Source organism: Manacus candei, unplaced genomic scaffold, assembly GCF_025592945.1.
Source record: "Manacus candei isolate 608988 ecotype Guabito, Panama unplaced genomic scaffold, ASM2559294v1 h1tg000148l, whole genome shotgun sequence".
NCBI lineage: Eukaryota > Metazoa > Chordata > Aves > Passeriformes > Pipridae > Manacus > Manacus candei.
The window spans coordinates 1,436,586-1,456,918 of NW_026138196.1; the positions used below are offsets into that span (position 1 = coordinate 1,436,586).

The window sequence follows — 20,333 nt, forward strand, 5'->3', positions numbered from 1 at the left end:
AATTAAGGTTTTCACTGAAAATAGGGGTTTTCACTGGAATTAGGGTTTTACTGGAATTAGGGTTTTCCACTGGAATTAGGGTTTTCACTGGAATTAGGGTTTTACTGGAATTAGGGTTTTACTGGAATTAGGGTTTTCAGTGGAATTAGGGTTTTTATTGGAAATTGGGTTTTCACTGGAATTAGGGTTTTTCACTGGAGCCAGGATCCACCTGGAGCCAGGATTAACCTGAATCCAGGATTAACCTGGAAGCAGCCTCCACCTTCCAGGGAATGCAAACAGAATGGGAAAGAGAGGGATGTGGCCACAGAGACCAAGCTTGGAATAGGGAAGGCAGAGGATCAGCCAGGGGTGTCCCAGGAGTGTCCCATGGGATGTCCCAGGGATGTCCCACGGGATGTCCCAGGGATGATCCAGGGGTGTTCCAAGGATTTCCCAGGGATGTCCCAGGAGTGTCCCTCAGGATGTCCCAGGGATGTCCCACGGGATGTCCCAGGGATATCCCACAGGATGTCCCACGGGATGTCCCACGGGATGTCCCACAGGATGTCCCACGGGGTGTCCCATGGGATGTCCCAGGGATGTCCCGGGGGTGTTCCAAGGATTTCCCAGGGGTGTCCCAGGGCTGATTTGGTGGGAAGATCCCTTTCTGTGCGCTCAGGATTTGGTCTCCGGGGGGGAGTTTCCTGTCCCCAGTTCCCTCTCCCGTGTCCCCCGTGTGCCACCATCCCCTTGTCCCCCCGTGTGCCACCATCCCCGTGTCTCCCGTGTGCCACCATCCCTGGTGCCCTGTGTCCCCCCCTGCTGCCACCCCTGTATCCGTGTCCCCTCTGTGTCCCATATCCTGGGTCTGTCGCCATCCCTGTGTCCCCACGTGCTGCCATCCCTGTCCAGTGTCCCCTGGGTCCCCATCCCCGCTGTCCTGTGTCCCCCCCCTGTGCTGCCATCCCCGTGTTTCATGTCCCCTGGGTCCCCATCCCTGTGCTCCGTTGTCCCCTGGGTGCCACCACCCCTGGTGTCCCGCGTGCCGCCATCCCTGGTGCCCTGTCCCCTGTGTGCCACCCTCCCTTCCCGTGTGTCCCGGGTGCCACCCTCCCCTGTCCCTCCCTCCCCCGTGTCCTCGCTGTCCCCAGGCCCCGGCGGCGGGAGGAGCCTTCGCGGGGCGGGGACACGGGGACAAGGGAGGGGACACCGGGAGGGGACACCGGGAGGGACGGGGGTGGGACGGGGAGGAGCGGGCGGGGAAATGGGAGGGGAACAGGGACACGGAACACGGGGATGGCAGCACAGAGGGGACATGGGACACACAGGGATGGTGGCACACAGGGGACATGGGGATGGCAGCACAGAGGGGACACGGGGATGGCAGCACGCGGCAGACACAGGGGACAGGGCTCATGGGATGGTGGCACAGGGGGGCACACAGGGATGGTGGCACAGGGGACACTGGGATGGGGTGGGAGCACACGGGACACAAAGAGACGGTGGCACAGGGGACACAGGGATGGTGGCACAGGGGACACCGGGATGGTGGCACACGGGACACAGGGACGGTGGCACAGGATGATACAGGGATAGTGGCACACAGGAGGACACAGGGATAGTGGCACACAGGGGACACAGGGACGGTGGCACACAGGTCACCAGGGGTGGTGGCACCCAGGGGACATGGGGCACCAGGGGTGGGGACACAGGGGACACGAAACACGGGGATGGCAGCACGTGGGGACACAGGGATGGCCCCAGAGCTGGGACACTGGGCACACAGGGGTGGCACAGGGGGGGACACAGGGCACCGGGGGGGTGGCACACAGGGCACACGGGGATAGTGGCACATGGGGGACATGGGATGGCAACACGGGAGGACACAGGGATGGGGACACAGGGATGGGGACACATTGGGGACACAGGACAGGGCACAGGGGATGGCAGCACAGGGCACACAGGGGTGGGGACACACTGGGGATACGGGACAGAGGGCACACGGGGGTGGCAGCAGAGGGGACACGGGGGTGGGGACACGGGGATGGCAGTACAGGGGACACAGGGGTAGTGACACAGGGATGGCAGCACAGGGGACACGGGTGGGGACACAGGGGTGGTGACACCAGGGACAGAGGGCACAGGGGATGGCAGCACAGGGGACATGGGGGTGGGGACACGGGGATGGCAGTACAGGGCACACAGGGGTGGGGACACGGGGTTGGTGACACCATGGACAGAGGGCACGTGGACATGGCAGCAGAGGGGACACAGGGGTGGGGACACTTTGGGGACACAGGAATGGCAGCACATTGGAGACACAGGGGTGGTGACAGAGGGGTGGCAGCACTTTGGGGGACACAGGGATGGGGACACAGGGATGGGGACACATTGGGGACACAGGACAGGGCACAGGGGATGGCAGCACAGGGCACAGAGGGGTGGTGACACCAGGGACAGAGGGCACACAGGGGATGGCAGCACAGGGGACACGGGGGTGGGGACAGGGGACAATCCGAGCCCACGGATGGCACCGCACGGGGCAAACTGGTGGCAGCGGGACCTCGGGGATCGTCCTGTGCCAAGGGGGAACAGCCGGGACACGGGGGGCACAGGGACACTGGGGACATGGGATGGCAGCACAGGGGACACCAGGGACACGGGATGGCACTCCCAGCTCCAGGGAGTTGGGACATTCCCGGCTCCAGGAATTAAGGACATTCCCAACTCCAGGTATTTGGGACATTCCTGGCTCCAGGGATTTGGGACATTCCCAGCCCCAAGGATTTGTGACATTCCCAGTTCCAGGGATGTGGGACACTGGGCACCCCCAGCTCCAGGAATTAAAGACATTCCCCACTCCAGGGATTTGGGACATTCCTGGCTCCAGGGATTTGGGACACTGGACATTCCCAACTCCAAGAATTTGGGGCATTCCCAGTTCCAGGGATTTGGGACACTGGACATTCCCAGCTCCAAGAATTTGGGGCATTCCCAGTTCCAGGGATTTGGGACACTGAGCACCCCCAGCCTCAAGGTTTAAGGACATTCTCAACTCCAGGGATTTGGGACACTGGGCATTCCCAGCTCCAAGGATTTGGGACATTCCCAACTCCAGGGTCATGGGACACTGGGAATTCCTGGGACACAGCCAGGAATGTCACCTGTCCTCTCCCAAAGGCCACCCCCTCGGGAATGTCACCTTTCCACAGTTCCAGCGACCTGGGCACGGAATCCATGGGAAAAGAGGGATGAAATCCATCCCAAACCACCAATTCCGGGATGTTTCCCGCTGATCCATCCCGGTTTTCCTTTTCCAGTCGGGACTGCCGGGGGTTTCTCCCTCGGGAAAGGGGAGTTGGAAGCACCTTTGGCACCTCCAGACCTTCATTCCCAAAATTTCGGCCCTCCCGTATCCCAAGGTCTTCCCTTTCCCCAAGGGAACGAGGAAATCATGGAATGCTTTGGGTTGGAAAGGACCTGGAAGCTGCTCAAGCTCCAACCTCCTTCCTCTACTCCAGGTTGCTCCAATATCCCAAAATTCCCCACGGAATCCCGCCGGAGACGGGAATAAACCCCCATTCTGTGTGCACTTCCAACCTTCAGCTTTATTATTCCCGTTTCGGAGGGAAAAAGATCCCAGTTTTCCATCTAAATCTTGTTGAAGGCAGCGATGTCCACGCTCTGCACCTGGAATGAGAGCAGAGCCCTCCGGGTCATTCCAGAAATTCCCAAGAAAACACATCCCAGTTTTCAAACCCTCCCTCTCTTATCCCACTCCGACGAGGCCTCCTGGTAATTCCAGGCATTCCCAAGAAAACACATCCTGGTCCAAACCCCCTCTCTCTCTTGTCCTGCTCCAGCAAGTCTTCCAGGGAATTCCAGGCGTTCCCAAGAAAACACATCCCAGTCTAAACCTTCCTTCTCTTATCCCACTCCGATGAGTCCTCCAGGTAATTCCAGGCATTCCCAAGAAAACACATCCCGGTTTTCCAACCCTCCCTCTGTTCTCCCACTCCCAGACTCACGTAATCCTCGAACTTGGTGATCTCCTCCTCCAGGATGTCCGTTCCCACTTTTTCGTCCTCCACCACGCACTGGATCTGCAGCTTCCGGATTCCGTATCCCACCGGGACGAGCTTGGAAGCTCCCCAGAGCAGCCCATCCATGTGGACGGAACGGACACATTCCTCCAGCTTGGCCATGTCCGTCTCGTCGTCCCACTGGGAAAAGAGGCAGGAAAAGCGGGAAGTTCAAGTGTTTTCCCGGGATTCGGCAGCGATCCTCTTTTTCCTTGATTTCCTGCCCTTTTTCCGTAGGATCTTCCCCTTTTTCCTTTACATCAGGACACCTCTTGGGATCATCCAGGTGATCCAAAGAGCCCTTTCCTGGCTGGTTTCATCGGAGCTTGGAAAAGGGAAGGATGCAGGGAATGCTTGGAGCAGCTTCCGGTGTCCAAAGGGGCTCCCGGAGAGCCGGAGAGGGAGTGGGAATAAGGGATGGAGGGATGGGACACAGGGAATGGATTCCCACTGTCAGAGGGTTAGGTGGGATATTGGGAAGGAATGGGATACTGGGGAGGAATGGGATATGGGAAGGAATGGGATATTGGAAGGAATGGGATGTTGGGAAGGAATGGGATATTGGGAAGGAATGGGATATTGGAATGGGATATTGGAATGGGATACTGGAAGGAATGGGATATTGGAAGGAATGGGATATTGGGGAGGAATGGGATACTGGAAGGAATGGGATACTGGGGAGGAATGGGATATTGGAATGGGATACTGGGGAGGAATGGGATATTGGAATGGGATACTGGAAGGAATGGGATACTGGGAAGGAATGGGATACTGGAAGGAATGGGATATTGGGAAGGAATGGGATATTGGAAGGAATGGGATGTTGGGAAGGAATGAGATATGGGAAGGAATGGGATACTGGGGAAGAATGGGATATTGGAATGGGATACGGGGTAGGAATGGGATACTTGAAGGAATGGGATACTGGGGAGGAATGGGATATAGGGAAGGAATTCTCCCCTGGGAGGGTGGGGAGGGGTTGGGATGAAATTCCCAGAGAAGTTGTGGCTGCCCCATCCCTGGAAGTGTCCAAGGCCAGCTTGGAGCCACCTGGGATAGTGGGAGGTTTCCCTGCCCATGGAAGGCGATGGAATTCCACGATCCTTAAGGTCCCTTCCCATCCCAAACCATCCCAGGATTCCACGGCGCGAAGGCAACGCATCCCGGCAGGAACATCCCAGCAGGAACATCCCAGCAAGAACATCCCGCCCCGTTCCAAGGTTTGGAATTCCGCAGGTCCTCCCAGCGTTCCCCTCGGAGAAGGAAGGGAGAGGATTCCCAGAGCTCCCAAATTCCCAGCGCTCACCGGCTTCACATCCAGGAGGATGGAGGACTTGGCGATGATTCCCGGTTTCTTGGCCTTCTTTTCCGCGTACTGCCGGAGCCGCTCTTCCCGAACTTTGGCGGCTTCCCGGTCTTCCTGTTCGTCGTCGCTCCCGAAAAGGTCGATGTCGTCGTCCTCATCCTCCCCCTCGGCAGCCGCCGGCTCCGGTTTCTTGGCCGGGAGCTCCACTTTTTTGGAGGGAATGCTGAAAGGTTCCACTTTCTGTGGAGGGGAGGGAAAAGGGGAGAGGGGGAAGGGAAAGGGAGAAGGGGAAGGGAAAAAAAGGGGAAAAGTGGAAGGGAAAGGGAGGAAATTAAAGGGAAAAGGGGAAAATTAAAGGGAAAAGGGGAGAAGGAGAATTGAAGGGAAAACGGGGAGAAGGGGAAGGGAAAAGGGGAGAAGGGGAAGGGAAAGGGGGAGAAGGGGAAGGGAAAGGGGGAGAAGGGGAAGGGAAAAGGGGAGAAGGAGAAAGGAAAGGGGGAGAAGGGGAAGGGAAAAGGGGAGACGAGGAAGGGAAAAAAAGGGGAGAAGGGGAAGGGAAAGGGAGAAAATGAAAGGGAAAAGGGGAGAAGATTAAAGGAAGAAGGGGAAAGGGGAGAAGGGGAAGGGAAAAGGGGAAGAGAAAGGGGAGAAGGTGAAGGGACAAGAGGGAAAATTAAAGGGAAAAGGGGAGAAGGTGAAGGGAAAAGGGGAGAAGGGGAAGGAAAAGGGGGAGAAGGGACAAGGGGGAAAATTAAAGGGAAAAGGGGAGAAGGGGAAGGGAAAGGGAGGAAATTAAAGGGAAAAGGGGAAAATTAAAGGGAAAGGGGGAGAAGGAGAAGAAAAAGGGAGAAAATTGAAGGGAAAAGGGGGAGAAGGGGAAGGGAAAAGGGGAGAAGGGGAAGGGAAAAGGGGAGAAGGTGGAGGGAAAAAAAGGGGAGAAGATTAAAGGGAAAAGGGGGAGAAGGTGAAGGAAAAGGGAAGGAGATTAAAGGAAGAAGGGGAGAAGATTAAAAGAAAAAGGGAAGAAGGTGAAGGGAAAAGGGGAGAAGGGGAAGGAAAATGGGGAGAAGGGGAAGGAAAAGGGAGAAAATTGAAGGGAAAAGGGGAGAAGGGGAAGGAAAAGGGAAGAAGGGGAAGGGAAAAGGGGAGGAGATGAAGGAAAAAGGAACAAGGAGAAGGGAAAAGGGAAAAAGAAGGGAAAAGGGAACGAGGGGAAGGAAAAGGGAACAAGGTGAACTTGGAGTCGGAGCAGAGCAGCCCAAAAGCCCGGGAATGGGAATGGGGATGCTCAAGCCCCACTTGGTGGGATTTTGGGGGAGAACGGGATCCAACCCGGGATATTTGACCCCCTGGATCGTCGATCCCTCCGGAGTTCCATTCCCAGAGGGAATCCCGCCGCGTTCCCGAGGCTCACCTGGGTGGGAGGGACGGGCGAGGGCTGGTGGGAGCCGGAGGAGGATTTTTCCAGGGCGTTCAGGCGGCTCTCCAGCTTGAAGATGGCCATCTGCAGGTCGGAGACCACTGGGAAAAGGAGGGAAAAACCGGGAAAAGCCACTCAGTTTTCCCGGATCCGGGTGGGATTCTGAGGCGGGATGAGGATTTTTCCCACTCACCGCTGCGGAGGTTTTGGTTTTCCACTTCCAGGTGGGAAATCCGGGCCAGGAGCTCGTTCTGGTCGCCGGTGGCTCCGGAGGCGCCGCCGCTCTGGAAGGAGGAGGAAAAGCGGGATGAGGCGGAGACGGTTCCGCTCCTTTTCCCGAAAATTCCAAAGCCCGGGGGGAAAGGAGGGAATTTTAAGAGCTTGAAGTAAAAACATGGATGTTTTCCCCTCAAAGGGTTTTATAAAATCGGGATAAGGATTAAAGGATGGGATAAATCCCGAGGGATCCCAGGCACTAAGGATAACGTGGCTTTTCCTGCTCTTTTGCCACGGAAAACATGGAAAACTCATCCCAAATTTCACACCAAGCCCCCTTAAAAATCTTGGAATCCCTCAGTCTCCTTCCTCTCCCAACAAACCGAGTCACTGGGAAAGGCGGGAAGAGATCCCGGGATTTCTCCGTTCCCACATTCCCGGCCCAGCTTTTCGTTCCTAACAATTTAAACCCCACAAATCCCAAGGGAATGGTGGATCCCGAGGATTCCAATGGATTTTTTTTGGAGGCAATAAAGAGCTTTTTGGTTTGTTTTGTTAAGGAGGTTCCTTATCCAGCGATTCCGAGGAGCAAAAGGAAGGAAAACGACGGGAATTGTGCTCGGAGAGTTTCGTTTCCAAGGGAATAGAAACGGGGGGAATAATTTATCCCGCACAGAATTCCAAGGAGATCTCACTTGGGATGGAGAGAGGGGAGAAAACAGGGCCTGGATCCCAGAAATCTGGGAATGGTTTGGGGTGGAAGGGACCAGAAAGATGATCCCGTTCCCATGGAAAGGGAGGGAAAACTTCCACCATCCCAGGTTGCTCCAACCCGGCCTTGGACACTTCCAGGGATGGAGTTGGAGATTCCTGGAGTGGGAAGGTCTCCAGGGAGAGCCTTCTCCAGAAATTCCACCTTTTCCAGCCTTGGGAATTCCGGTGTGAATCCCCGGCTGTGGAACCAGTAGATCTCAAATCCCGGGATCTCAGCCCCAGGATTATCCAGGAGCCAGAAGGGAGGCGGATCCAAGGGAATAGAAACGGGGGGAATAATTTATCCCACATGGAATTCCAAGGAGATCTCACTTGGGATGGAGAGAGGGGAGAAAACAGGGCCTGGATCCCAGAAATCCGGGAACGGTTTGAGGTGGAAGGGACTTGGAAGATGATCCTGTTCCCATGGAAAGGGAGGGAAAACTTCCACCATCCCAGGCTGCTCCAACCCGGCCTTGGACACTTCCAGGGATGGAGTTGGAGATTCCTGGAGTGGGAAGGTCTCCAGGGAGAGCCTTCTCCAGAAATTCCACCTTTTCCAGCCTGGGGAATTCCGGTGCGAATCTCAAATCCCGGGATCTCAGCTCCAGGATTATCCAGGAGCCAGAAGGGAGGCGGGAGAGGTGGATCCATCCCTAAGGAATGGGAAGGAGCCTCCTCATCCCAACCGGATCCTGTCCCGTTCCCTTGGAAAACTTACGGAGGAGCGTCCCGGCTGCTTCCGGGCACGGCCACAGGGAACGTCCCGGCTCCGAGCAGGAGGAGCAGGAGCAGGAGGAGGAGGAGGAGGAGGAGGAGGAGTCTTCTGCTGCAGGGAGCGGAAAAGTTTGGGAAGAGGGGAAAAGTTTGGGAAGGCAGGGAAAGTTGGGCAAGAAGGAAAAGGTTTGGGAGGAGGGAAAAGGTTTGGGAACACAGGGAAAAGTTTGGGAAGAGGGAACGATGTGGGAAGATGGGAAAAGTGTGGGAAGAGGGGAAAGGTTTGGGGAGAAGAAGTTGGGGAAGAGGGGAAAAGTTGGGGAAATGTTTGGGAAGACAGGAAAGGTTTGGGAAGAGGGGAAAAGTTGGAAAAAGTTTGGGAAGACAGGAAAGGTTTGGAAAGATGGGAAAGGCTTGGGAACACAGGAAAAGTGTGGGAAGATTGGGAAAGGTTTGGGAAGACAGGAAAGGTTTGGGAAAAGTTTGGGAAGATGGGAAAAGTCTGGGAAGAGGGGAAAAGTGTGGAAAGGCGGGAAAGGTTTGGGAAGACAGGAAAGGTTTGGGAAAAGTTTGGGAAGATGGGAAAAGTTTGGGAAGAGGGGAAAAGTGTGGAAAGGCGGGAAAGGTTTGGGAAGAAGGAAAGGTTTGGGAAAAGTTGAGGAAGGCACAAAAAGTTTGGGAAGACAGATGGGAAAAGTTTGGGAAGAGGGGAAAGGTTTGGGAAGACGGGGAGAATGTGGGAAAAGTTTGGGAAGATGGGAAAAGTCTGGGAAGGCAGGAAAGGTTTGGGAAGGCAGGAAAGGTTTGGGAAGATGGGAAAAGTTTGGGAAGGCGGGAAAGGTTTGGGAAGATGGGAAAAGTTTGGGAAGGCGGGAAAAGGTTTCCCCACTCGGAGGCAGCTCAAGGGCAGGAAAGATCCACATGCAAGGAAAAGTCTTGGAAAAGTCTTTGGAGCGGGAGGGACGCGGAGCACCCGGAGCACAAACATTCCTCCAGGAATTCCAGAGGCTCCTCTTGGATCTTAACTAAAGGAGCAGCTCTGGGATGGAACCAATCCCGAGGGATTCCAGCTGGCACTGAGGATAAAGTCGCTTTTCCCGCCCTTGGATCCCCAAAATGCCACGGAAAACGTGGAAAACTCGACCCCAAATCTCACACCAAGCCCCTTAAAAAAATCTGGGAATGCCTTGGAATCTCTCGGAGCCCGCAGGAAGCTCCTGCAGCACTCGGGGATCATCCCATCCCTGGGGCACCAGAGATAAAAATCATGGAATGGCAAAGGCGGGAAAAGCCTCTGGAGTCCATCCCAGTGTTCCCCCGATCCATATGCATGTCCCAAATCCTGGGATCCATCCCAAATCCTGGGATCCACAGGGATCCACGATCCCCCCGGGAATGGTGGTGACTCCACTCTGGGGTCAGGGTGAAAATTCCAGGAGGGAATTTTCCCAGTATTCCACCGGAACCTCCCCTGGAACAACTCGAGGCTGTTTCCTCCTATCCCGTCCCTTGTTCCCTGGGAGAAATTCCCAAATCCCACCCGGCTCCACCTTCCCATCAGGGAATTTTTGGGAACAAGGTCCCTCCTGATCCCGCTTTTCTCCAGGATGAGCCTTTCCAGCTCCCTCGGGAAGTTTTCCAAACCCTTCCCAGCTCCGTTCCCATCCCTGGACACGCTCCAGCCCCTCAGGATCTTCCTTGTCAATAAACATTCCCAGTATATCCCAAAAAACCCCTGATCCCAGGATTTGAGGGGCCTCAGCACAGGGAGAGGACACTTTTATTCCCTGTTAATGCTAATCCCACAAAAAAAGAGGGAAGAAGGAAAGGATTCAAGGTCTCCAAGTGGAATTCCTCCCTTTCCCAAATCATGGAGCAAGAGGCGCATCCAGGTCCCAAAAATCCTGGGCTTTGGTCAAGCCACAAGCTCAGAAATCCTGGAAAAGTTGCCTCTGGGGAATCTTCCCTGAGGGAAGGATGATCCAAGCCTTGGGAAAACGGGATCACCAGCCCAAATCCCACATTCCCTGCAATCCCGTTTTCCCCGAAAGGAACATCCCAGCAGGGAAAAAAAGGGCGGGAAAAGCCCAACTCGAGGAATTTTCACCCAAATCCAGGGATTTTCCTTCCCATAAAGCCATTTATGACTTTAATATTTCAGCTTCCTCTTGGAAAAATTGGGAATTTTCAGAGTGTTGTCCCTACTCAGCACAAAACCACATTCCTGAGGGAATTCCTGAGCTCCCATGGGAAGCTCCAGCAGCCAAACCCAATTCCCTGGAAAACCCCATTTCCTTTTAACAGCCCCTGGAAACAGGGAAGAGAAGGTGGATCTCAGGAGATCCCAAAAAACTCCACATTCCAGCACTTCCCTCCTCAGCCAAGACCTGTGGGAACATCCCAGCAGGACAAAAAAAAAAGGCGGGAAAAGCCCAACTTGAGGAATTTTCACCCAAATCCAGGGATTTTTTACCCCTAGAACAACACTTTTAATTTGAGATTTCAGCTTCCTCTTGGAAAAATTGGGAATTTTCACGGTCTTGTCCCTGCTCAGCACAAAACCACATTCCTGAGGGAATTCCTGAGCTCCCATGGGAAGCTCCAGCAGCCAAACCCAATTCCCTGGAAAACCTCATTCCTTTTAACAGCCCCTGGAAACAGGGAAGAGAAGGTGGATCCCAGGAGATCCCAAAAAATCCCACATTCCAGCACTTCTCTCCTCAGCCCAGACCAGTGGGAACATCCCAGCAGGAAAACAAAAAAAAGGCGGGAAAAGCCCAACTCAAGGAATTTTCACCCAAATCCAGGGATTTTTTACCCCTAGAACAACACTTTTGAGATTTTGGTTTCCTCTTGGAAAAATTGGGAATTTTAGGAGTGTTGTCCCTACTCAGCACAAAACCACATTCCTGAGGGAATTCCTGGGCTCCCACTGGAAGTTCCAGCAGCCAAACTCAATTCCCTGGAAAACCCCATTCCTTTTAACAGCCCCTGGAAACAGGGAAGAGAAGGTGGATCCCAGGAGATCCCAAAAAACCCCACATTCCAGCACTTCCCTCCTCAGCCAAGACCTGTGGGAACATCCCAAAAAAAAGGCGGGAAAAGCCCAACTTGAGGAATTTTCCCCCCAATTCCAGCAGTTTGGAAGCTCGGGATGGGCCGGAGTGACACTGGGGCTGGTCCCTTCCTTCCCAAGAAGGTGTGGGGAGCCAGAATTCCAGGAAAAAGCGGGAAGCAGGTAGAGCCAGCCGGGGGGGCAGGGGGGTTTTACTCACCCCTTCCAGGGATTTCTGGATATTCTCCCTGGCTCTGGCGATGTCCCGCAGGATCGTGCTGGCTCCGTTCTCCTGCAGACAGGGGGGGAAGAACCCACAGTTTCCTTGGAAAACTCATCCAAAAAAACCCGGGAAAAGTGAGAAAAAGGAGGGAAGAATCGAGAGGGGAAAGTGGGAATCATCCCGGCCGCGATCCCAGCGGGATTTGCTGCCCGGAGCGACGGAACCCCCGCAAGGATCAGCCTGGAAAAGGGGGTTGGAATTGCCCTGGAAGGTTGAGAAAGGTGCCAGAGGGTTGGAAGGACTCCAGAATTCCTTAAAAAGGGTTGGAGTGACTCCAGGATTCCCTAAAAATCCAGCCCCAGGCAGATCTTTTGGAATATTCCCTGTGTCCAGGAAGGGACAGCCCTGACTCCAAGTCCAAAATTCCAGCACACAAGAAATTTTTTCCCTCTGCTCCTGCCTGGAAACCTTGGAAAGCTGCCAGAGGGTTGGAATGACTCCAGGATTCCTTAAAAATCCAGCCCCAGGCAGATATTTCTGGAATATTCCCTGTACTCAGGAAGTGACAACTGTGATTCCAACCTCGTATCCAGACCCAAAATTCCAGCACACAAGGGAATTTTTTCCCTCTGCTCCTACCTGGAAACCTTGGAAAGCTGCCAGAGGGTTGGAATGACTCCAGGATTCCCTAAAAATCCATCCTCAGGCAGCTCTTTTCCATAATATTCCCTGAGTCCAGGAAGTGACAACTGTGATTCCAACCTCGTATCCAGACCCAAAATTCCAGCACACAAGGAATTTTTTCCCTCTCTTCCTTCCTGGAAGGTTGGAGTGACTCCAGGATTCCCTAAAAATCCAGCCCCAGGCAGCTCTTTTCCATAAAATTCTCTGTACCCAGGCAGAAAGTGACAGCCCTGATTCCAACCCTATATCCAGACCCAAAATTCCAGCACACAAGGAATTTTTTTTCCCCCTGTTTTCCTGCTGCCAGAACTTCCCCTGGATTTAAAGATCCCCTTCCCAGAAATTCCCTGCCTTTTCCCAAAATTCCGACCTCGCAGGCCCAACCTGAGCCAGGAAAACTCCTCCCAAGCCCCAAATCCCAGGATAAAGAGGCAAAGGAAAAGAGGGATAAGCCTGGATACATCCCAGTGGGAAGCACCTGGGAAGGTTTTAAGGAGCGTAGGGATATTTTTCCAGGGGGAAAAGGGTTGGGAAAGTGCTGCAGGACCTCCAGGAATCCTTCAAATCCCAGGGAAAACTCCTTCCCCTGGAAGCTTGGAATATTAAACACTTCCAAGAGGTTTTTCCATCCCTAAAAATCGACTCCCAGGACTCACCCAGAGCTTCCCAGTTTTTATCATTCCTGTCTCCAGTGCCAGCAGGAATAGCCAAAACCAAATCCCTGTCAATCCATGGGGAAAAACACCTTTGGAATTGCGTGGGAAAAATCCCTGGCACTCCATGGGAAAAACCTTTGGCGCTACAGGGAAAAATCCCTGGAAAGACATCTCTGGCACTCCATGGAAAAATCTCTGGAAAAAAAATTCCTGGCACTATGTGGGAAAATTCCTCTCACTCCATGGGAAAAATCTTTGGCACTACAGGGAAAAATCCCTGGAAAGACATCCCTGGCACTCCATGGAAAAATCCCTGTCACTCCATGGAAAAATCCCTGGCACTAAGTGGGAAAAATCCCTGGGAAAAAAACCCTGGCACTACCTGGAGAAATCCCTGGCACTGTGTGGGAAAAATCCCTGGAAAAAAATCTCTGGCACTCCATGGAAAAATCTCTGGAAAAAACTCCCTGGCACTAGAGGGAAAAATCCCTGACATTCCGTGGGAAGAATCTCTGTAACCACATGGAAAAATTCCTGGAAAAAAAATCCCTGGCAAAATTAAGGATACAGGCCACGTGACCTCCTAATTCCCCGGCATCAAATCCTCCAGAATCCATAAAAATCATGGAATAAAAAAAAACCCTAACCCATAAAAGAGACCAAATCAGATGTAACTGGGGGGCGGTTCGGGAATCACCAGGAAAACTGGGAACAAAACAGCCCAAGGAACGGGATTCCCCCCTCCCACCTCCCCCCAAATCCCTGTGGGGATTCCCGAGGTGGGGAATTCCCGAGGTTGGGAATTACCTGGGAGCGGTTGGAGCCTCCTCGGGGGCCGTTGAGGCGCTCGTAGAACCTGCGCTCGGCGTCGTCGTATTTGTGCTTGTCCAGCCAGACCTTGTCGTGCAGGAAGTGATCCAGGGCCATTTTCCTGGGAAAAACAGCCCCTCACAGGTCAGGGAAGGAGCAGGGAAGGATGGGAAGGGGGAATGTTCGAGCAGGGAAAGGGTTTGAAGGCGCTGGGATCGGCTTTGTTAATGAATTAATGCTCTTAATTAACGAACCTCCTGCCTGACCCGGGGCAGGGGCGGGATAAGCTGATCCTGACCTTATTCCATAAAAAACCCCACTGGGATTTGAAGGAGAAGGAGAAAGGAATGGAAATGTGGAATTGTGGGATAGTTTGGAGACATGGAATTGTGGGATGGTTTGGAGACATTGAATTGTGGGATGGTTTGGAGACATGGAATTGTGGGATGGTTTGAGATTAATGAACCACCTGCCTGACCCGGGCAGGGGCAGGATAAGCTGATCCCGACTAGATTCCATAAAAAACCCCACCAGGATTTAAAGGAGAAGGGGAAGGAGAAAGGAATGGAGATGTGGAATTGTGGGATGGTTTGGAGACATGGAATTGTGGGATGGTTTGGAGACATGGAATTGTGGAATAGTTTGGGATTAATGAACCACCTGCCTGAGCTGGGCATGGACGGGATAAACTGATCCCGACCTTATTCCATAAAAAACCTCCACTGGGATTTGAGGGGGAGCACCAGAAAAGGGGAATGAGAAAGGAATGGAGACGTGGAATTGTGGGATGGCTTGGAAACATGGAATTGTGGGATGGTTTGGGATTAATGAACCACCTGCCTGACCTAGGCAGGGGCGGGATAAGCTGATCCCGACCTTATTCCATAAAAAACACCCCACTGGGATTTAGGGGTGAGCTGCTGGATCAGGGAAGGGAATGGGAAAGGAATGGAGACAGGGAATTAGGGAATGGTTTGGGATTAATGAACCACCTGCCTGACTTGGGAACAACTGGGATAAGCTGATCCCAACCTTATTCCATAAAAAACCCTGCTGGGATTTGAGGGGGAGCACCAGGGAAGGGGAAGGAGAAAGGAATGGAGACATGGAATTGTGGGATGGTTTGGAGACAGGGAATTGTGGGATGGTTTGGGATTAATTAATGAACAACCTGCCTGAGCTGGGCAGGGGCGGGATAAGCTGATCCCAACCTGATTCCATAAAAAATCCCAGTGGGATTTGAGGGGGAGCACCAGAAAAGGGGAATGAGAAAGGAATGGAGATGTGGAATTGTGGGATGGTTTGGAGACAGGGAATTAGGGAATGGTTTGGGATTAACGAACCACCTGCCTGACTTGGGAACAACTGGGATAAGCTGATCCCAACCTTATTCCATAAAAAATCCTGCTGAAATTTGAGGGGGAGCACCAGAAAAGGGGAAGGAGAAAGGAATGGAGACATGGAATTGTGGGATGGCTTGGAAACATGGAATTGTGGGATGGTTTGGGATTAATGAACCACCTGCCTGACCCGGGCAGGGGTGGGATAAGCTGATCCCGACCTTATTCCATAAAAAACCCTGCTGGGATTTGAGGGGGAGCACCAGGGAAGGGGAAGGAGAAAGGAATGGAGATGTTGAATTGTGGGATGGTTTGGAAACATGGAATTGTGGAATAGTTTGGGATTAATGAACCACCTGCCTAAGCTGGGCATGGGCGGGATAAGCTGATCCTGACTTTATTCCATAAAAAACCCCACTGGGATTTGAGGGGGAGTGCCAGGGATGCTGCTGGCTCAGGGAAGGGAATGGGAAAGGAATGGAGACGTGGAATTGTGGGATGGTTTGGGATTAATGAACCAACTTGGAAGGGAGAGATCTGGAATTATGTGGGAAAATCTCTGGCGCTCCATGGGAAAAATCCTTGTTAATAGGTGGAAAAATCCCTGGTAATTCCATGGAAAAAATCCCTGTGGAAAAATTTCCTGGCACTACAGGGGAAAAAAATTCCTGGAAAAAAATCTCTGGCACTACAGGGAAATAAAATCCTGGAAAAAAATTCCCTGGCACCCCATGGGAAAAATCCTGGTCACTACATGGAAAAATCATGGAAAAATCCCTGGCACTCCATGGGAAAAATCCCTGTTCCTCCATGGAAAAATCTTAGTCACTGCATGGAAAAAATCATGGAAAAATCCTTGGCATTACATGGAAAAATCATGGAAAAATGCCTGGCACTCCATGGGAAAATCATGGAAAAAAATCCCTGGCACTACATGGAAAAAATCCCTATGGAAAAATCCCTGGTGCTCCTTGGGAAAATCAGGATAAACCCCCCCCCCAATCCTGCTGGGAAATGGTGGAATTTTTAAGGAGCAGCTTCCAAAGGATTCATTGGAAGGGAAAGGGGAAAAGAGGAAAAGGGGATGTGGTCGGAATTCCAGCCGGGAACAGGGACAGGAGGTGAAAAACAGGGATGGAGCAGTACAAGGAAAACACGCCCGGATCAGGATCCGCCACAACCTCATCCCAAATCCCACGGTTTTCCAAAAATTCCATAAATTCCCGGGAATGCAACAACCTTTTCCCTCCAAAAACCAAAGCACGGCACAATATTCCCAGAAACATCATTCCCGAAATTATGTCCCTGTTCTTCCAGCTGGATCATGGGAATGACGCTCAGTTTGACATGGAATGAGAGCATGGGAAGGATCCCAGAGCATTCCAGAAATTCCAGGGAATGCAACAACCTTTTCCCTCCAAAACCCAGAGCACGGCACAACATTCCCAGAGGAATCATTCCCTAAATTGTGTCCCTGTTTTTCCAGCTGGAAAATGGGAATGATGCTCAGTTTGACATGGAATGGAAAAGCTGGATCATGGGAATGACGCTCAGTTTGACATGGAATGAGAGCATGGAAAGGATCCCAGAGCATTCCAAAAATTCCCGGGAATGCAACAACCTTTTCCCTCAAAAATCCAGAGCAGGGCACAACATTCCCAAAGGAATCATTCCCGAAATTGTGTCCCTGTCACCTCCAAACCTTTGGGAATGACGCTCAGTTGGACATGGAATGAGAGCATGGAAAGGATCCCAGAGCATTCCAAAAATTTCTGGGAATGCAACATTTTCCCTCAAAAACACAGAGCACAGCACAACATTCCCAGAAAAATCATTCCTGAAATTGTGTCCCTGTTCTTCCAGCTGGACCATGGGAATGATGCTTAGTTGGACATGGAATGAGAGCATGGAAAGGATCCCAGAGCATTCCAAAAATTCCAGGGAATGCAACAACCTTTTCCCTCCAAGAATCAGAGCATGGCACAATATTCCCAGAAAAATCATTCCCGAAATTGTGTCCCTGTTCTTCCAGCTGGAAAATGGGAATGACGCTCAGTTTGACGTGGAATGAGAGCATGGAAAGGATCCCAGAGCATTCCAAAAATTCCAGGGAATGCAACGACCTTTTCCCTCAAAAACCCAAAGCATGGTACAATATTCCCAGAAAAATCATTCCCGAAATTGTGTCCCTGTCACCTCCAAACCTTTGGGAATGATGCTCAGTTTGACATGGAATGAGAGCATGGAAAGGATCCCAGAGCATTCCAAAAATTCCCAGGAATGCAACAACCTTTTCCCTCCAAAACCCAAAGCACGGCACAATATTCCCAGAAACATCATTCCCAAAATTTTGTCCCTGTTTTTCAAGCTGGAAAATGGGAATGACGCTCAGTTTGACATGGAATGGAAAAGCTGGATCATGGGAATGACGCTCGGTTTGACATGGAATGAGAGCATGGAAAGGATCCCAGAGCATTCCAAAAATTCCAGGGAATGCAACAACCTTTTCCCTCCAAGAACCAGAGCACGGTACAATATTCCCAGAAAAATCATTCCCGAAATTGTGTCCCTGTTTTTCCAGCTGGAAAATGGGAATGACGCTCAGTTTGACATGGAATAAGAGCATGGAAAGGATCCCAGAGCACTCCATAAATTCCAGGGAATGCAACGACCTTTTCCCTCAAAACCCCAAAGCACAGCACAATATTCCCAAAGGAATCATTCCCGAAATTGTGTCCATGTCACCGCCAAACCTTTGGGAATGACACTCAGTTTTTCATGGAATGAGAGGATGGAAAAGGAGGAAGGTCCCGTATCCATGGAAAAAAAAAAAAAAATGGGAACCCCGAGCTCAATTCCCAAATTCTGGCTCCACGCGAATCCAACCTTTATCCACCGGAATCCATCCGGAGCAGGGGGAATTCCCGCCTGGAATTCCCACCGGCAGCGCCTCCGAGTCCACCCAGTTCTTCTCCACATGCAAAAATTCCTTCTGGGGCTGCTCCAGCCCAGAATTTTTTCCACGTTTTTCCCTCCCCCTCCCCCCTCCCCGAACGGAAACTTTTCCTACTTCGTTGCCGGAGCCGGGACAGGCGGATTTTCCGGAGATTCCCGAATCCCTGAGGCTCTGGAAGCTTCCAGGGCGAAGAACCGGGATTCGGCTCGGTCGTAGGTCGACTTGTGGAGCCACCCGGCTTCGCTGTCCCGGTGAAGGAAAAAACAGGTGGGAATATCCTCGGGAATACCGGGAATCACCGGCTCGGCGCCGTTTCCTGACTGATTCCCGGCTTTCTGGTTCTTCTCCATGATTTTCTCCGGGATATTCCTGGAAAACATCCTCTCGTAGAAGTTCTTCTCGGCGGCGTCGTAGCGGGGCTTTTCCAGCCACACTTCCGCCGCCAGCGCTTCCCAGTTGGAAAACTGCGGCTTGCCGTTCACCGGCTCGTCCGGAACGCCGGGAATGCCGGAGTCGGGAATAAGCGGAGCCAAGCAGGGCGTGGCCGGAGTGGGCAGGGCGGTGCCGTAACCTTCGTCCGGCGTTCCCAGCCCGGAATTCCGGGCCGGGACGCTCAAGACGTCGGGAGGAAGGAGGAAAAACCGGGATTTTTCCATGAATTTCCCCTCGGCTCTGTCGAAATCTGGCTTGTTGAGCCAAACCCCTTGGACAACGTGGTGACAGGCGGCCAAATTCCCGTGGGAGCAGATTCCCTTGGATTTGGGAATATCCGGGCCGGATTTAACCCCGGGAGGCGCCGGGAATTCCTCCGGGATTCCTCGACTTTCCGGCGCTTCCCCGCTCCAAGAATCCATGATTTTTTTCCGGTAGACGCTCTCGGCCCGGTCGTACAAGGGCTTGTCGAACCACACGCGCTCGGCCGACATTCCCAACAGGAATTCCAGCTGGGAATCGGCGCCGCCGCTTTTGGCCTTGGGCGAGCGTTTCCTTTTCCGCTGCTTTTTGCCATTCCGGGATTTCTTGAGGTCTCCCTTGAATTCCTCGGATTCCTCGGGGCAGATCCCGTTGATTTGGGAGCCGTCGGGATCCTCCGGAGGAGTCGGAGCCGTTTCCCGCTCGGATTCCTGGGATTTGTGCTTTTCCGGCCAAACTTTGTCTGCCGGGCAGGGATTTTTCCGTGTCCTCATCTTCCCAAAAATAAAAATAAACCGGGAGAGCATGGAAAGAACAAGCACAACAAATGTAGTGGCAGCAATGGGAAAAGCGGGAATTTTATCCATTAAAATTCCTCGGGAAAAAAAACATTGGATTCATTTTTCCCTCTTTTTTGCTCTAAATCGGAATTCCAAGGAAGCCCAAACCTGAAATATTCCCAATATTCTTCCCGGGATTTAAAACTCCAAAATTCTCATTCATATAAAAAAACAAACCCACCGGGATTATTTAATATTTTTAATTTTAAATTAATTTTAAATTTTAAATTATAATTCAAAATTAATTTTAATTTTTAATTACAGGCCATTTTGCACAACCTTAAAATAGAAATTAATGTTGAAATAAATAGAAAATATTTTTAATTATATTATTATTATTATTATTATTATTTTATTTATTATTATACAAAATAACATTTCTAGAAATAGAAAATAAAAATCATTTCTTATTTCCAGCTGATTTTTCCACCCCCAAAAAAAGAAACCTAAAATTTGAGATTTAACACATTTTTAAATTATTTAATATTTTTAACTTTAAATTAATTTTAAATTTTAAATTATAATTTTAAATTAAATTTTTAATTACAGGTCATTTTGCACAACCCTAAAATAGAAATTAATATTGAAATAAATAGAAAATACTTTTAATAATAATAATAATAATAATAATAATAATATTATATTTATTATTATTATTATATAAAATAACATTTCTAGAAATAGAAAATAAAAATTCATTTCTTATTTCCAGCTGATTTTTCCACCCAAAAAAACCACCCTAAAATTTGGGATTTAACACATTTTTAAATTATTTATTTTTTAATTAGAGGTCATTTCGCACAACCCTAAAATAGAAATTAATATAAATTTATTCCTTTAATATTGAAATAAATGGAAAATATTTTTAATTATGATTTTG

At 51.3% G+C, this 20,333-nt stretch overlaps 1 protein-coding gene and 1 long non-coding RNA gene across 11 annotated transcripts; both read right to left on the minus strand.

Moving 5' to 3' along the window:
- Nucleotides 1-3,563: 3,563 nt before the first annotated feature.
- Nucleotides 3,564-19,477, minus strand: EEF1D (eukaryotic translation elongation factor 1 delta). 3 transcript variants are annotated; one of them, XM_051771973.1, is made up of 9 exons: nucleotides 18,315-19,477; nucleotides 13,902-14,025; nucleotides 11,752-11,823; nucleotides 8,481-8,585; nucleotides 6,984-7,074; nucleotides 6,785-6,891; nucleotides 5,371-5,610; nucleotides 4,011-4,205; nucleotides 3,564-3,672 (listed from the first exon to the last, which is right to left on the minus strand). In XM_051771973.1, the coding sequence occupies exons 1-9, from the start codon at nucleotides 19,418-19,420 to the stop codon at nucleotides 3,634-3,636; spliced, it is 2,079 nt and encodes a 692-aa protein (XP_051627933.1). In that variant the 5' UTR covers nucleotides 19,421-19,477; the 3' UTR covers nucleotides 3,564-3,633. The 3 variants fall into 3 exon arrangements, with proteins under 3 accessions (XP_051627933.1, XP_051627932.1, XP_051627934.1); XM_051771972.1 differs by having other exon boundaries at nucleotides 8,481-8,588; nucleotides 18,315-19,475; XM_051771974.1 differs by lacking the exon at nucleotides 8,481-8,585 and having other exon boundaries at nucleotides 18,315-19,469.
- LOC127463010 (uncharacterized) lies at nucleotides 14,034-17,895 on the minus strand. Of its 8 annotated transcripts, none has more exons than XR_007900643.1 (4): nucleotides 17,748-17,895; nucleotides 17,199-17,367; nucleotides 14,371-16,865; nucleotides 14,034-14,158 (listed from the first exon to the last, which is right to left on the minus strand). It is a non-coding gene; the product is annotated as an uncharacterized LOC127463010 (long non-coding RNA). The 8 variants fall into 8 exon arrangements; XR_007900640.1 differs by lacking the exon at nucleotides 17,199-17,367 and adding an exon at nucleotides 17,441-17,534 and having other exon boundaries at nucleotides 14,371-16,938; XR_007900641.1 differs by lacking the exon at nucleotides 17,748-17,895 and adding an exon at nucleotides 17,535-17,738.
- Nucleotides 19,478-20,333: the final 856 nt, after the last annotated feature.

What these genes read in the sequence shown, in the direction of transcription:
- EEF1D (XM_051771972.1), bottom strand. Translation starts at nt 19,420, where the DNA reads ATGCTCTCCCGGTTTATTTTTATTTTTGGGAAGATGAGGACACGGAAA. An exon ending in GAGGCTCCAACCGCTCCCAG is followed by an intron (nt 11,824 to 13,901) that starts GTAATTCCCAAC and finishes CCCTGTCTGCAG; the next exon opens with GAGAACGGAGCCAGCACGAT. An exon ending in AAACCAAAACCTCCGCAGCG is followed by an intron (nt 6,892 to 6,983) that starts GTGAGTGGGAAA and finishes TCCTTTTCCCAG; the next exon opens with TGGTCTCCGACCTGCAGATG.